Source organism: Dreissena polymorpha, chromosome 1, assembly GCF_020536995.1.
Source record: "Dreissena polymorpha isolate Duluth1 chromosome 1, UMN_Dpol_1.0, whole genome shotgun sequence".
NCBI lineage: Eukaryota > Metazoa > Mollusca > Bivalvia > Myida > Dreissenidae > Dreissena > Dreissena polymorpha.
The window spans coordinates 51574677-51592957 of record NC_068355.1 but is presented as its reverse complement, the minus strand read 5'-3'; the positions used below and the strand labels follow the sequence as shown (position 1 = coordinate 51592957).

Genomic DNA, 18281 nt, shown 5'->3' with positions numbered 1-18281 from the left:
AATGATCTTATTCTAGGTACGTCTCAACAATGGTTTAAACTTAAAGGGTCCTTTTCACGTTTTGGTAAATTGACAAAATTAATATATATATATATATTTCAGATTCGCAAATTTTCTTTGCAGTTATGATATGTGTGAGGAAACATTAATACAGAACGTTTACATTGCTCTAAAATATCCATTATGTGCATCTTTTGACGATTCAAAAACATGAAAATTATAAAGCGTTAAAAGATTAAATAATTTAGAGAGTTCTGTTGTTGTCGTTATGTTTGTGATACTACGAGGATACTCATAACATACATCTTTTTTGTATGAGCACGGATGGCCGAGTGATCTAAGCGATAGACTTTTACTCCAGGGGTCAGTGGTTCAAGCCCAGTTGAGGGTTACTTTTTTTCTTTCTTTATTTTTATAATTGTTGTTTATTTACTGGAGATTTAGATCCAATGTTTACAATTTTCAATAATAAGCATTTAATGACAAAGTTCAATACATGCCAAAATCTGTGAAAAGGCCCCATTAACATTTTATGTAAATGTGCATACGGTAAACTTGTTATCGTTCTTTTTAGCTTACCTGAGCACAACGTGCTCATGGTGAGCTTTTGTGATCGCCTTTTGTCCGTCGTCCGTCGTGCGTCGTCAACATTTTGCCTTGTGAACACTCTAGAGGCCACATTTATTGTCTGATCTTAATGAACTTTGGTCAGAACATTTGTCCCATTGATACCTCGACTGAGTTCGAAACTTGGTCATGCTGGGTTAAAAACTAGGTGGTTCAAGCCCAGTTGAGGGTTACTTTTTTTCTTTCTTTATTTTTATAATTGTTGTTTATTTACTGGAGATTTAGATCCAATGTTTACAATTTTCAATAATAAGCATTTAATGACAAAGTTCAATACATGCCAAAATCTGTGAAAAGGCCCCATTAACATTTTATGTAAATGTGCATACGGTAAACTTGTTATCGTTCTTTTTAGCTTACCTGAGCACAACGTGCTCATGGTGAGCTTTTGTGATCGCCTTTTGTCCGTCGTCCGTCGTGCGTCGTCAACATTTTGCCTTGTGAACACTCTAGAGGCCACATTTATTGTCTGATCTTAATGAACTTTGGTCAGAACATTTGTCCCATTGATACCTCGACTGAGTTCGAAACTTGGTCATGCTGGGTTAAAAACTAGGTCACTAGGTAAAAAAAAAACGAAAAACCTTGTGAACACTGTAGAAGTCACATTTGATGCCCAATCTTCACGTAACTTTGTAAAAATGTTTGTCTAAATGATATGTTGGTTGAGTTAAAAAATGGTTCCGGTCCGTCGAAAAACATGGCCGCCAGGGGGCGGGGCAGTATTCCTTATATGGCTAAAGAGAAACCTTGTGAACACTCTAGAAGTCACAATTTTTGCCCAATCATCATGAAACTTGGTCAAAACATTGGTTTCATTGATATCTCGGACGAGTTCGAAAATGGTCAAGATCGGTGAAAAAACATGGCCGCCAGGGGGCGGGGCAGTTTTCCTTAAATGGCTATAGTAAAACCTTGTTAACACTCTAGAGGCCACATTTATTGTCCAATCTTCATGAAAATTGGTCAGAAGATTAGTCTGTATGATATCTTGGATGAGTTTGAAAATGGTTACGTTTGCTTGAAAAACATGACTGCCAAGGGGCGGGGCCTTTTTTCCTTATATGGCTATATATGGCTATAGTAAAACCTTGTGAACACTCTAGAGGTCACATTTATTGTCCAATCTTCATGAAATTTGGTCAGAAGATTGGTCTCAATGATATCTTGGATGAATTCGAAAATGGTTACGTTTGCTTGAAAAACATGGCTGCCAAGGGGCGGGGCATTTTTCCTTATATGGCTATATTAAAATCTTGTTAACACTCTAGAGGCCACATTTATTTTCCGATCTTCATGAAACTTGGTCAGAAGATTCGTCCTAATGATATCATTGGATTAGTTTGAAAAGGGTTTCGGTTGCTTAAAAACATGGCCACCAGGGGGCGGGGCATTTTTCCTAATATGGCTATATATCATGCTTTTGTAACACCTTGTTAACACTCTAGAGGCCACATGTATTGTCCGATCATCATGAAACTTGGTCAGATGATTTGTCTCAATGATATCTTGGATGAGTTCAAAAATGGTTCCGGTTGGTGGAAATACATGGCCGCCAAGAGGGCGTGGCATTTTTCCTTATATAGCTATAGTTAAACCTTGTTAACACTCTAGAAGCCGTATTTATTGTGCGTTCATCATGAAACTTTGTCAGGAGATTTGTCCCAATGATATTTTGGACAAGTTCAAAAATGGTTCCAGTTGCTTGAAATACATGGCCACCAGTGGGCGGTGCATTTTTCCTTATATGGACTTCTGAATCTTCATGAAACTTTGTCAGTATATTTGTTTAAATGATATCTTGAATGTGTATGAAAATGGTTCTGGTCTGTTGAAAAAGGTGGCTGCCAGGGTGTTCACCAGTCATGAAAGTTGGTAAGAACATTTTGTTCTAATGACATCTTGGGCTGCACAGAACAGGTCAGTTCCTTTGAATCTCAGGTGAGCGACTTTGGGCCTTTCAGGCCCTCTTGTTTCTCAGATGACTTCATAAATGATTTCACTTTATTCATAAATATACGTAATATTTGATTTTTTTACAGATGACCCACTATGTATTGCATGTCAATATATAGAGGATATTTGTTGGATTCGGTGGATTATCGATTTGAATTCACGAGTGATCATCATAAGCCACGAGTGAAAAAATATATTTTATATGATCACGAGTGAATTAAAATCGATAATCGTAAATTTAACATGTATTGTAACTGTTCAGTCAAACTTAACATGAAGAAAGGTCTCAGGTAGGGGAAGTGCTATGCATAAGAAGCATACACCCAGCCTTCATATATTCCAGCTATTGCCCAAGTGAAGTTCATGCGGAAATGTTGTCCAGGGCCACAGGTGGTAAGCGTGTGGCTATGATATTAATTAGTAAAAACATCATTTGAATGATAAATAATCATATTATAACGAACTGTCAACTTTTCTGAAAAAAAATATTTCACTATCAAATATATTCATATATAACAAGGTATCCAACTCAAAATCACCCGAAAACGGGGTGCATCGCTTTGAACAGCCATTCGGATTTTTGCTGCGTGGTACGGCAATGCACATTTAAATACGCAACAAACGCATATTGTTCGTTTTGCGTTGACCGACAAGTATAGTCCTCTCACACTTTCTGATGGGAATTATACTGCGCACGGTTGCATCTGAATCATTCAAACGTTTCAAACAGAAAAAGAAACAACACGTCGATCCCCTTTTCGAGAAGTATGAGTCGAGTCTAAGCGTTGTCAATCAGCAGGATGTTAAATAAGAATACAATCATCGGGTTTTAAGATACTACGACACTGGATTTTTAAAAAATGTTAAAATAAAACACATTCGGATTTTCGACAATCTTTAAAGAGTATATACACGCTGGGTATGCGGATACTTTGATAACGGATGGCACCTCGATACCAGGTAACAACAAAAGCCACGCGCGAGAGGTAAGTTCCTGAGTTTTTTTTTTAAGTTATATCATAAATATGCCACCGTACAAATACGATACAAGTGCGCTCTTTAACACTATATAACATCATATCCTGACGATGTATTGAAAGCTGTAATTTATTGACTTTTAGAAATAATTAATACATAAAACGCAAACAAGCTCAGCGCTCCTTTTTATGGGCTTTATTCGCTTTAAAAATCGCAAGTAAATATTTTCGATTACACAAATTGTTAAGAAGCTCGTCGACCAGGGCCACGGAGCGTATATTGACAGGAGTTGAATCGAGTAGTTGACCATTACTGTAGTAAATTTAATTTTATGCAAAAACTAATGATCCGATTTTATTGGTTTATATGTTATCTTGTTGCTTATTAATTCCTCTTTCAAAAAAAATGTAACTTTTAGTATATTTGCGAAGTTATTAATGGATTCATAGCGAGTTCAACACGAGAAATAAACATTTTATGTTTTACCCCCGCGCGTTTAACCTTGTCGTAACTTTGTCACGTGACCAGCAGCTATCGATTAGCGTACATCGAAGTATGGCAAGCGAAATGCACATTAATTACTTAAACCACGGTTTAACAGTAAACTACTAGTATATAGTTTAGAGACTTTGAACCCGTGTTCAAAGTGCCGTTTGCACATAAATTCCTTAAACCCGAGTTCAAGAATTTGAACCGCGGTTCAAAGTGTTCTAAAAATAAATACAAATCTGTTATCTGAGACAACCAATCAGCGGAGCTTAAACCACATTTAGAAGGTAAATGCCGCGACTTCATTGGTCATCTCTTAATTATAGGGTTAAGAGACTTTAAACTGCGGTTCAAGGTCTTAAACTGCGGTTAAGAGGCGCGGAATGCACATTAAATATTTAACAGTTAATTATATAGTTAAGAAAGTTTGAACCCGAGTTCAAAGTGCCGTTTTAACATTAATTCCGTATTGGCCCTCTCTTAACTATAGGGTTAAGAGACTTTGAACTGCGGTTCAAAGTCTTCAACTGCGGTTCAAAGTCTTCAACTGCGGTTTAAAGTCTTAAAACAGGGGTTAAGACGCGCGGAATGCACATTAATTATTTAACAGTTAACTATAGGGTTAAGAGACTTTAAACCCGAGTTCAAAGTGGCGTTTGCACATTTATTCCTTAAACCCGAGTTCAAGAGTTTGAACCGCGGTTCAAAGTGTGTCTAAAAATAGATATCTACATAATTCAGAGACAACCAATCAGCGGAGCTTAAACCACAATTAGAATGCAAATATCCCGATTTCATTGGTCGTTTTAACTATAGAGTTAAGAGACTTTGAACCGCAGCTCAAAGTTTTGAACCCGTGTTTAAGGAATTAATGTTCAAACGGCACTTTGAACCGGGGTTCAAAGTCTCTTAACTATATAGTTAACTGTTAAACCGTGGTTTAAGGAATTAATGTGCATTTCGCTTGCCATATTATGGTTTCGCTTGCCATATTATATCGAAGCGCCAAGGTTATACATTTTTATCAGGTATGTGTATTAATACACATACCTGATTTTGATGTACCCACTAACGTCTTTTTTACTAATTTTACTTTTATTTCTCGGTCGATTTTGACAAATTATAAATCATTAGAAAGCCTATATACGTTTCGTAGTTTTCAGATATATAAATATATATGAAGTTTTTCTTCTAATTTGGGCAGCCCGGCGAGTTATAACTTTAACTTTTGCAAATATCAAACCGTTTCAGAATCTATATTTACGGTAAACATGGTCGTACTTTATACCGATATGTAGTGTTTATATTTGGAGTTCAGTTTTTAAAACTACATCTTGCTTAGGAGAATAAAATTCTGTATACGAAAGAAAAAAGGGTTTAAAAATGAAAGTAAATAAGGAATGAATTTGTATGAAAGTAGCGCGCGGTCATAACGCTCCGAACTTATGCTATGGTCTTGGCGATTATTCCTTGGGTTAGATACCGGCCATTTAATTTCCTTTGCCATGATTATTATATTTGTTTATGGAATAAATTGAGATATTTTGTTCACGAAAAATATCAATAAAGCTTATTATAATTGAAGCTTAATAAATTAACGATTACAGCTCTCGTTTATAACACAGACAGGGTGTTAATTTTATGATAAGACATTGTATATAGCGAACCCTCTTGATGTTTTTCGGCTTTGCATACTTCAAATAAAATAGGTGTCAAAACATTCATCGTTTGTTGTCTATTTTCAAAGAGGTAATTATGTATAATTATATGATAGGTAATTTGCCTTAAATTATCAATTAATTAAAATTATTTAAAGATTCTTGAAAATCCCGGGCGAAAAATATCAAGAGGGTCTGCTAAATACGATGTCTCGTCATAAAATTAACACCTTTTATGTGTTATAAACAAGAGCTAAAAATCTTTAATTTATTAAGCTTCATTAATAATTAGCTGTATTGATATGTTTCGTGAACAAAATATTTCAATATATTCCATAAAAATATAATAACTTGTAATGCTTCTTTGGACAAGAAATTGGTTCGAACCTATAGTAACCGCAGCATTACTCGTGAGATATTTCTTCCCATTTTTTGGTAAAACGAGGTTCGTGTTAGAAATGGCTGCTATATAACCACCATTTGTAACTTCATTATTATTTTCATCAATACTTTCTTAAAGGGATCTTTTTCACGATTTGGTTAATTTGACAAAATTGAAAAAAGTTGTTCCAGATTCACAAATTTTCGTTTAAGTTATGATATTTGTGAGGAAACAGTATTACTGAACATTTACCATGGTCTAATATAGCTAATATATGCGTCTTTTGACGATTTAAAAACCTAAAAATTATAAAGCGTTGCAACGCGAAACGATTGAATAATCTGTTGTTGTCGGTAAATTTTGTGAAACTACGAAGATTGCTTATATAATGCATGAAATACTACAACCAAGTATGCTTGGCAGAAATAGCCGAGCGGGCTAATGCGTTTTTACTCCAGGACTCCGGGGGTCACTGGTTCGAGTCCAGCTGCGGCTACTTTTTTTTCTTTTTTTAAATTTTATTATTGATTTTTTTTACTGGAGCTTTTAAGATCCAATGTTTACATTTATCAATATAAAGCATTTAATGACTTATTTCAAAACATGCAAAAAACTGTGAAAAGGCCCCTTTAAGATTGCTAAAACTTGATATTTCATAGTAGTACATAACCGTGTGTGGTATTATAATTTACCTCCCTTAGTTAAGAATTTGCCATGTAAAGAAAATGTGTGTAGTTATTTTTATCAGAAAAAAAGTATTGCAAATTTGGTGTAAGCTTATTAAAGGTTTTTTTTAAATAACTTTATCCATTTTTAGACCTTATTTTTTTTACAATTGGTGAGATTTGAATTTCGAGTAGGTTATCCGAATCAAAAGCTATTTGTTCGGAGATCCGTTTTCGGACATTGAAAAATGAAAAACACTATTTGTAAATGCTCAAGTTTTACTGATACAGTCGAGTTACCATTACCGGATCAGTAGCGAAATAAAGTTGTGCTAGTGAATAGCAATAAATGTTTTGATGCTTCAGTTTAATAAAATATCACTTTTGCTTAATGTTAAAGAAAACATTCTGTATTGAATTGCACTTGCAGAAAATATATTTTTGTGGCACATGTTTATTCACAGCGGAATTCATGCATTAACGGATCAGTTGTAGCAATAACAGATCAAGTAACCAAAACCACTCGTGGGGCATCTCAAACGCTATTTGAACTGTCAAAACGTGAAACTTGTATACTGTGATTAAAACATTGTATAAAGTTGATATGCTAATAAACAGTGATTATGTTGTATTGTATAGGTATTTTACATATTGCAAGCTATGGATTTCAACATAGCAGTCTGCACTAGACTAAAAAAACACTAACCATTTTAACCTGACCCATTTTTAGATCAATGGTAGTTTCATTCCATTTATATTATAACAATTCCTTTGTCATATGAATTTGAAAGGATTGTCAATATGTCAGCTTTGTTTTAGCAGTACATAAGTGAGCTTCTCCACAGGCTAGCTAATTTGTTTTTGGCAATATATTATAATTGAACAGTGAATGTTGATGCTGTTAAAAAGTTTAATAAGTAGGCCTAAATCTGTTTATTATCGATATCATACAAACATATGTTGTACACATGCACTATTGGTCTTTTTTAGTGATGAAACCATTAATTTTTCAATCAATAAATCTATTCACTCCTACTTGGATGGGCACTGAGGTTGTAAATCTTGAAAATGCTCCTGAGGGAGGCTGATCAGCAGGGTACTATTAGCCAGTGTTTTTTTTCACAAATAGGGGAATGGTGGCGGGGCCCTTCCAAAGGGGAAAAGCGCGTCGTTTTTTAGGAAAAGGGGAAAATTAAAAATTCACTCTTTTATATGTTCTGAAATTTATTATATGAAAAGACAGTCATGTATGTATGAATGTTGTATTCACAGCTGAATTTCTCTGTCCTTTTTCTAAAATATATACCAATGAATTTTTCAACATTAGTTTCAGACAGTTAAACCTTCATGCACAGTCTCAGTTTTCCTAGCCATTTTGAGTCTAATTGGGACTTTCTAATCAATAAAATGGCAAATGTGAGCATTTTTTATCAATAAAATGGACCAAATTGGAATGTTTTTATCATCAAATATTGACACAATATATATAGATACATCAGGCCTTTTCCTGGCCATTTTGGGAAAAGCATGAAATTCATATGAAAAGTACACTGATTCAGGAATTTTTTTATTTTATGTAACTCTTTATAATAATTCAAAATCATATAATATTATTAATTTGTTATATACTTTGTTAGTTGTTATGAAATGAATATTTATCATAAGAGAGTTCTTTCTAAAACAAATAAAAAAAAAAAAAAATTCTGGAGGGGATTTTATTCTACAAAATCGGGGAAAAATACAGGGGAATGGGGCCGAATATCGGCCCCGAAATTGCCATAAAAAAACACTGTATTAGCGTATAATTAACAGGCCATAAAGACAGTTAGCATGGCATATCTCTTACTTAGGGCCATATCCAATTACCACATGCTCTTATCAAGCAGACATTATCTTGAAAATTGCGTTTCTCCAGATCTCAGAGTATATTTTACACAGGGGTTTTTCTGCCTATTTTGGGAAAAGGAGTCTGACCAAATTGGGAATTTTTTATCGACAAAATTGTCCATCTTGTGAATTTTTGCTTCGATGAAACGGCCCATTTTGGGAAAACATTGTGAATTTATCATGCTTAAATACGTCAGTGGTATAACAAATAAGTTTGTTTTTATTTGTTATTTTGTCTTCTTTATATAAAACCCATGCAACATTTGGCATGATCAACGTTTATTCAAGTACTGCAATTTTGTTTTTCAGTTACAGTTACACTCTGAGATAAGAACTGTACAGTCAAAAACTTATAGCAGATATTTTTTACCAAAACAAACACTGTTTAGTCACACAAGTTACAGCATAATTTTTCTCTGCTTTCTGTTTTTGAAAGCATCACACAGCTCCTCCAATGTTTTGTCATTCAGATCTACACCTTCAATGCAGGTAAGCATCAGATGAGTAAGTTTGGTGTGTGTGAATGTGCTGCGTAATGGGGAGCACAGCAGGTTCATGGTGCTGAATCCTCGCTCAACCACAGCAGTGCTTGTTGGTATGATACACATCATAATCTAATAATCATAAGTCATAAGACACTTTTTTTTTTTTTTGGAGATTGGGATTTATTTTAATAATTTCGGTTTGGGATCGGGTCCGTTTGCTTTGGGAACGCCTCCGATTTCCGGAGGCATAGACAGTGCTGAAAAAACCCTGTTACATGAAATGTGCAGTAATTTTAAACCAAAGAAATTGTTTTAGAACAATTTATTATCCAATTTAAATTAATAGATGATGTTACACGGATGTACAGTGAAAGCAATGAAAATAATGTCATAATGAACATTCAATGTTAAACAGTAGTTATATACAGTTGTTAGGTAAAGTATGTAATTTTGCCACATTGTACTTCTGGTAGGTTGTACTTTTTAAACAAAACAATAAATAGATAAACTAATGCTCCATTGGTCATTGTGGGCTCGGGTACTACTTACATGTATCCGGGGTACTCTAAAGTATACTTACATGTGCCCCGGATATGGTAAATATACTAAAATGTTCCCGGAAAATTTAACGCTAAATCGGTCGTTGTAGGTTATTTTTTGTTAAATCAATTTTGTTCACATTAATGTCAATTTTCTGTAAAATGGCCTCTATATTATCTAAACTCGTACTCAAAAAGCATGTTGATGCAGTTTTTTAAAAGAGAAGTTTGTTTAAGATAATCGGTAGCACGTTTTACGGCAACGGATTTTTTGCGGGAATACAACTCGGGTACTGTCTAATATCAACCGAGTATGATTAAGAATATTTACTGCTACCGGATGTAAGTATACTTAAGAGTACCTGGGTACATGTTAGTAGTACCCAAGCCGACAATGACCAATCGAGCAGTACTAATATTTAACGTATTATTTTAAAAGTTTTGATTACTTGTATTTAGTTCATAAGAAGTGAAAAATGTGAAATATAATTTTAGTTTAAAAAATATATTTAGAGAGAAACTGAACTTAGTAAAGACAACTCAATATCAACCTCTGCACTGTGCCATATTAAAATATCAAATCATTTTAAGTAAAATACAAAATATTGAATACCTGTTTGTCAACAGCAGTAAAAGTAACACTACTTCAGTTAAAAACTAACATGTAAAAACAATTGGGCACAATCTCATAAAATACGCGGTACCCAAACACACAGTTGATTTCATTACTGGGATGGCTTCCCCTTAATATCCTTTTAGTGTTCTCTTTACATTAAATTTCCTCACTCATCTTTCTGTTTTAAAAAGTAAAAAAAAAATCTTCACAATATATGTATTTTTGATCACATTTTTCAACACTAAACACTTAAAAAGTCCTTGCAAATTTCATTCTTATGATATCTACAGCAAATCTGAAATATTTAAACATAAACAATGATACTATATGATTTTGCATACTGGTTAATAAAATGTGATTTATTAATTTAGGGAAAGATATCATATAGTTATGATAATGGCCGATTTGTTTTTACTGATAATAAACTTAAAATTTACAAACATATTTAAACGCATTTTAATGCAGGCTTAATACTGGCTGTCATATTGTATTTAAAATAAAGTTGTACTTGAACGCAGGCTGCTTGGGGTTCAATTACTGAATGCAGCCCAATCAAGATATATTTCATAAAAAATGTACAAGTTTTGTTTGTTTTAATAATTTCACTTTACAACTATTATATCATATTAAATATTTGAATACGATACATGGAATTCCTTCTATAAATGTACATAGAAACCACCTGTGTAAAGGCATATCCGTTAAAAATATGTTACTTGGTGGTGTTTACTTATATGGTAAAATAGTTTTAAGAGAAATCATTAAAACTAACAAATCTTGTTCATTTTAATGGGAAAAAAAGTCCGATCAGGCTAAATATTCAGTAATTGAACCCCAGTCTGTTAAATTCTCAACATCAACAACTTGATTACTATTAAAGTTTGCAAAAAGAAATATTGAATAAGCACTTACCTCCTGCATCTTCAAATGTAGCATTCTCATCGTGTACACAAAATGCAAACAAAATGAAAATCACATATTTATTGTTAGAGACTGAGCATTCACATTTGTCTTGTCCAGTGTTGTATGAACTTAATTATGATATTTCATCTGCAACTGTTATTAGAACATAGGAGTTCTGTTTCCTAAGCTCCAAGAGCAGACAGCTATAAATCAGTAAAGTGGCACACTCTGGGGTCAGTTTTATTACTTGTTAATTAATACACTGCTGATAAGCCTCTCTCATATGCATATTCCAGTTTGAACAAACCTGATACCCATCTAGGGGAGGGTGTATTGACTGTTATGCATTTTTAATTGATGAATGAACAGACATATGTTATGTTAATCATAATTATGTCTATATGTATCATTCACAGTAAACTCTTATTTAAACAAAAATCTTCATAACATTAGATTATATAATTCCCTTACAGCCTTAATACTTTATTTTAATGTCAGTAACACAATTGGATGGCTTTTCAAATGTTTGAGACAGCCCCTTTTACTAAAACGTTTTACTCCTGTTGATCCACTAATGCCCTAATTCTTCATTACCTTTAGGGTGGTGAAAAAATCTTTAAAAAACGGAAAACAAAACTGAAATTTTATGTTGTTTTGCAGGCACAAAGACTACAAAATGCCTCTAAATATATATGCATATAATTCTTACTTAAATACCAACATAGTTACAAAATGTGGCCGAGCTAAATGTCCAACCTCATTCTCTAAACGTGCCTGAAGTAAACAAAGTCGTATGTACATGTCAGCAAAACACACCAAAATTGTTGGCAAAGAGGTGCCCGATTCTGATAAAAAAATAACTGATAAAAAATATCGCATTTTAAAGAAAATGCCTTTAATATGCTGTCTGCAAAGTATCATATAAAAATAATAGCTATAAATTGTGATACGCATTCTTGAACATCAAAGTTATACGCTATTGGTAATGATCTGTTAATGGTAACTTGACTGTACTTTTAGTCTTTTTATATCTTTCTTTATTCATGGATAAATGATTTACGCAATGTTGATGTGTTTTTTTTTCTGAATTTATGGGAGTGTCTAAATGTCTTATGACCACTTATGTGAAACCAAACAGTTAAATAAATTTCAAAATTTAAAACAACAATATATATTGGCTTATTTGTTACATAATCAATGCCTAAAGGCCAAAGGCTAAGTATTGCAAATGTGATTACCTAGGATATGCATTAAAAAGCATTTTAAATGACAGTATTTACCTTGTCTTACAATCTGCCATTATTTCGTTCTATAGTTTTCCAATAAAGTGTAGTGTAATAAGGTCACTTGAAACAGCCTTGCTGTTTGGCTATCTCGTAAGGGACGTGGTAAGTGTCTTACTCCTACTCTGGAGGTGGTGGATTCAATCCTCTGTTGGAGCTCAGGATTTTTCACTTTAAAAAGTTTTAATTTAGAGTTAATCCAGATTCCACTCAAAATGCATATATATGTGCATCCAAAGGGAAGTGTTATCATTTAAATATGTATGGTAGTAAGTAGAGATTGTGTATCTATACAGGTTTGTAAAACAATCTTTAACATTAATGCTAAACATGCATATTCTGAATAAAAAGTAGCCCACATTATTTTTTTGCGCAACTCAGTAGACATAGAAGGATAAATTTCCACTATTTATACCTCAGTCACAAATAGAGACAGAGCACCGTCCGATCAGCGGACGTGGTATTTGTACGCGTATCAAGCTGGCGCCCAGCTGATGATCGCACGGACACCGCCGGGTTAGTTTGTACCATCCGGTGGTGTCAGAATTAATTTTAAATCTCACTTAACATTTTACCGGAAGTTGAGCCCTCTTGCAATCAGAGGTTGCCGGCCGATATATATGTCCCTGGGAAAAACCCTGATGTTTGCCGATACACGTACAATGAATCTGATGTCGGGCGATCACCAGTCGATAACCATGCGTTGATCATCCGATCATTTTTTTTTATCTCAATTCAATTCCTTCCTGGGCCTGACATCGGGTAAAAGTGAGACTTAATCCTTCATGCTTAAATATAATCCGGTGTCCGTGCGATCATTGGCCGGGCCCTATTGCAAAGAGTTGAAAAATATGTCTTCTGCTTATTGGACCGGGATTGGTCTCTATTTTTGACTGAGGTATTAAATTGTGTCACTCATCGGACGGCTCGGCTCCTACGTGTCCAGTCTTTCCGATGCTTGGAGACCAGACACATCGGCAGGGAACAAAATTATTTGTGACTGAGGCATTAGCAGGAAAATACAACAATTATATAGAAAGAAGCTTAACATTGTTGAACAGAGCTCTGCTAGAAACGAAAGCCCATCAAAATATGTTCTAGTAATAGTTTGAAATAAAAAGCTTTTCTAACTTGCAATTTCAGGAACAAAGTTTTAGTCATTTAATGTATATGGTTACACAGTCAATAGCATTGCATCCACATTACTAATGATTCATTCTTGTGTTATTTCAGTGTAATTAGTTGTTGACATGTACAAGAAAGTTGTGAGTAAAGGGTGCCTGGACTTCTGTTATATGAAAGTCAGATTGTAAGTGATCTTCTTGCTCATATTTATTTTCATTAAATTGTAAACATGCTCAACAAATTACATAATAAAATGTACTACTATGTAAAAAAGGTACATATTGATAATATTGAAATTAACGGTCACTTATTATATAAAGGATTTATGAAGCGAAAATTGATGCTATAATTATTTGTGAGTATTTCGAACATTATGAGGTCCCTTCCGAGCCAGATGCTACATTATGTGTGGACCAGGAGTGTCCCCAGCACTCCTACCTAATTTACTTACCAGACTCACAAAAGTGTGGGCGTATTTTGAATAAAAGTTGCAATTGCCAGCTATTTTGTTTTTATAAAAGAGTTATCAATTTTTCTGTGGTCTTGTGTTGTGGGGGCAAGCAGGAGTAGCAGGGTTTAAACCCCACCTATCCAGTATGATGACAACCAACCAAACGCACATGCTGCCGAAATCGGGAATTGAACCCGGGTCACCTAGGTGATAAGCGAGTGTACTAACCACTGCGCTAACCAGACAGTCAATTCTTTAATTATGATGATAAATAGAATACTTTAAGCACAAATACACCCCATGTAAAATATGTTAGTAGGTATTGAGAAATACAGCCTCTGTTGAATCACTAGGGACTTTGAGGAGGGCACACACGCACACATCGACATTGTAGCATTCAAACAGATAATCCTAGAGGCAGCTCAATCCATGTTTGGACTGGTCAGTATTTTGATCATTTAAATCAATTTTTCATATGGAGGCAAATATAAGATAATAAAATATTCAAGAAAAATTATTACATCACAAAAGCAATTATGAATATGCTTTGCCCAAAAAAAATATAATTATACTAGAACTTGATGTCAGGTTTATATAAAAAAAACTCTAAAAGAACCCCTGATATTGTTTATACATGCAAAGGTACTAGGAAATACAAAACTGAATATAATATTACCATGGCTCTCCCACAAATACACAATTAGCCCACAATATCTTCAATGAAATATTGATGGCAATTTAAATAGTATATATTTATTGCACTGACTACTACCTAGTATTATTTACATTAAACAAGTTAAGTGATATTGATGTTCCAATACCTGGTAATAATCTAATACTTTGGTAATGTTATTGTAAAATTGATTGTTGCAAATAATTTGTTAAAAAAAAGAATGTTTGAATGCCTTTAAATGTTTTATGATGGGTCTCCATTGGAACATGGATGATATATATATATGTTATTGGATTATAACAAACAATTACCCCTGTAAGAATTGTGTTCAACAGTCTTTGATTTGTTTTAGTTTTCAATTAAAAAATAATTATATCCGATTATAAATCAGAATTAGTATGACTAATAGATACCACATTTATTACATGAATGAATTCTGTTTTCTGTTTATATTTGTATAATTGAATGCTATTAATAAAGGTAATAAAGTAATATAATATGAATTATATTGTCATTTGCACTTTTGAATGATGTTGTAATGTATATAATTTAAAGCTGTTGCACTTTGTTGTAGGCTCTGTCATGCAGTTTGATAGATGTATTGATCTATGAGAAGTCTTCACGGACAGCTGTCTTGAGAATACCAAATATCAACCTCTCCAAAATCTGGTCAGCCCTCTCTCTTTACAGTAACATGAATGGACTGTCGTGCGCCTTTCGCATCCTTCAGGTATCTGTCTTTTTTCTGTCAGCTCACTCGGTACATTTCCATGAATGAACTGACCTTTCACATTTGTCAGGAATCTGACTGGTTTCTGGTCAGCCCTCACTTTGTACAGTACCTTAAATGGACTGCTATGTGCCTTTTGCATCATTCAGGTATCTGCCTTGTTTATGTAGTGTGTCATGATTGATGAAGTCTTAATTAATTACAGTATTATCTTTACTTTTATTAATTTTATTATCTTTAACATTGGTATACATAAAGAATAATACTGACAACTTAGATTTTGTATTGTTTTTGTAATTTTTAGCTCACCAGGGCTAATTTAAAATAAGAAACAAAGCTTGTGAACACTAGAGGCCACATTTATTGCAGAATGGTCATTAATTTGGTCAGAACATTCGTATCAATGTTGACAGGGTTTAAAACTGGATCACATGGAGTAAAATACTTGGTGAATTGTTTAATATAAGAAAAATCTTTTGCCCAATCTTTTTTAGACTTGGTCAGATTTTTTTATCCTAATGATATCTCTGAGCGTGTAAAAACTGGGTCATGTGGATTCTAAAACTAGGACACTGGGTCAAATTAAAGAAAAAATTCGTAAAAATTCTAAAGGCCAAATTCATTGTCCAATTTTCATGAAAATTGTTCAAAACATTTGTTCTCATAGTTTAAAAACTGGGCATGTTTGGTCAAATACTAGGTCACTATTTAAAGTTTAAAGAAAAGCTTGGGAAGCCACTACAGTAGGGGTCATATTTTTTTGGCCTATCTGTATATAACTTGGTCAGAATATTTGTATGTTAGAATATCTCAACAGAGTTAAAAATGGGTCATTTCGGGTCAAAACTATGTCACATACATTTAAAGAAGAAGCTTATGCAGTCTAGAAGTCACATTTGTTTGGGCAATCTTCATGAAACTGGCTCAGGTTTGTTGAAATGATTTCTCCAATGGGTGAGGCAAAGCTCCTGACCATCGAAAAACATGGCTGCCATAATGCATGCGGTAGTTAAACCATTGAACACTTTGGAAGGCACATTGTTGATCCAGTCATCTTGAAACATGCACAGAACATTAAAAAAAAATGTATACATCTGAGAGTGGGATGTTTAAATCATGGCTGCCAGGTGTTGGGGCAGGTTTCTTTAGTCTTTTGTGAAACCTTGTGAACGCCGCATGCTCAGTTCCTTAGGGCATTTGGCCTTAAGTGAATAAAACTTATTTAGATTATAAATGAATAGTGTAAGTATAAGTCAATGACTTATAATTAGTTTGAAAGTTACATTTTAGTGAATGTTTAGCACTTCACAAAATGCACACCTTGATAACTAGAGGCAAGTTTGGCAGCAATAATATAACCTGTGAGAAACAATTGAGAACGTCCCAAATGTAACGTATAACAACCCTCATGGCATGATTATTAATGTCAATATTATTAAATGTTTATATATATTAATGTTGGAAAATTAAATCGTTTAGAGGTACATTTATGTCAAATGTTTGACTCTTGCTTGTTATTATATGGGCACTTCATCAGTTAAAATGTTACATATGTCTCAACTGGTGGCCCTTAATAACATATAACATATACTTTTCTGACGTTGAACAGACTTTTGTAATATTTAATAATTTCCCCCCCCCCCCCCCCCCAAAATTTAAATTTTACAAAGGGAAGCAATTTCTTGTGATCAAAAATACACTTCTAGGCTGATGATACCTCCCTTGTTTTAATTTAGATTTCTTCCCATCTGATGGTACTGTCTAAACACATACTTTTCTGAAATTTAACACAATTTTGAAATAAAATCCCTCCCCCACCCATGTCAGTATTGAAAAGGAAGCAAATGCGTGTGTTCGAACTTACAGGGCTAAGCTGATGTTACCTTCCTTGTTTTGTTACAGTTCTCTCCCCATCTGATGACTATTAAACACACATTATTTTCAAATGTTAAACACAATTTTATAATATAAATCATTTTCAACCTCATTTCAATCTTTAAAGGTATTAGACTGTAGAGGGCTTAACTGATGTTAACCCCCCTGTTTTATTTCAGATCTCTCCCCATCTGATGGCATTGTCTGGGAACAGTCGCTTAATGTCTTTGGAAGTGGTTGAGCATTGAAGAAGTTATCTGGGTCTGACTTCATTTCAGTGCACTAATTGAATGAAGGATGATACTGTTAGCATGTAAATATGCAACTAAATAACCATACAAATGAAGTTATTTCAAAACGTTGCTGATAGTTGGTAGTATTTCTGACATAGTACTAGTGCAATGGCTTTATAATAAGGATGTGTATGGGCAAGTTATACAATATGTTTCCATATACTTGTGAAGAAAACAGGTTTACATCATATTCAGTTTAAACAAATTAAATTTGAAGTTGTTCCATAAGGCGTATTCAAGATTCCTTAACGAAGGCTTAAATTTAATTTGAACAAAATCTATGGAGAGACTAAAGTCAGCTGTTAGGAAATATCTTGGCAAAAAAGTTAATGCTGCAGTTTTGTATTATTATTTATCAGCAGTTGATAAAGGCTTGAAGCCAGCATATTTGTATGATGTTGGTACGGTATCCATCCCTGGAGTATTAAAACTTTTATCTGATTTAAAAGAACACAGATTGATAATTAATAATTTCAATGTTATTGAGTTAGGAACAGATTGCTTAATTGTTAATGTGGAAGAAATTAAGAAGTCCAGTAAAAGGTTTCTTGCAGATCATGTCCATAATTGTTTTATTAATGTCTCCCATGCTGTTGGTAAACCTGAGGTTGGAATAGAACTGAGTGCTTTAAATGAAATGAAAAAAACTCTTGAAGAAACGTTAAC

General features: G+C 33.8%; 1 protein-coding gene across 1 annotated transcript; it reads left to right on the top strand.

Moving 5' to 3' along the window:
* The first annotated feature begins 6780 nt into the window (after nucleotides 1-6780).
* On the top strand, nucleotides 6781-18109 carry LOC127880600 (ribonuclease P protein subunit p14-like). The gene is made up of 5 exons (XM_052427922.1): nucleotides 6781-6861; nucleotides 13702-13777; nucleotides 14398-14485; nucleotides 15292-15447; nucleotides 17502-18109. Exons 2-5 carry the CDS (start codon nucleotides 13719-13721, stop codon nucleotides 17568-17570), a joined length of 372 nt encoding a protein of 123 aa, XP_052283882.1. The 5' UTR covers nucleotides 6781-6861; nucleotides 13702-13718; the 3' UTR covers nucleotides 17571-18109.
* The last annotated feature ends 172 nt before the right edge of the window (nucleotides 18110-18281 follow it).

What these genes read in the sequence shown, in the direction of transcription:
- LOC127880600 (XM_052427922.1), top strand. Translation starts at nt 13,719, where the DNA reads ATGTACAAGAAAGTTGTGAGTAAAGGGTGCCTGGACTTCTGTTATATG. An exon ending in TGTTATATGAAAGTCAGATT is followed by an intron (nt 13,778 to 14,397) that starts GTAAGTGATCTT and finishes TTGAATCACTAG; the next exon opens with GGACTTTGAGGAGGGCACAC. An exon ending in GCGCCTTTCGCATCCTTCAG is followed by an intron (nt 15,448 to 17,501) that starts GTATCTGTCTTT and finishes GTTTTATTTCAG; the next exon opens with ATCTCTCCCCATCTGATGGC.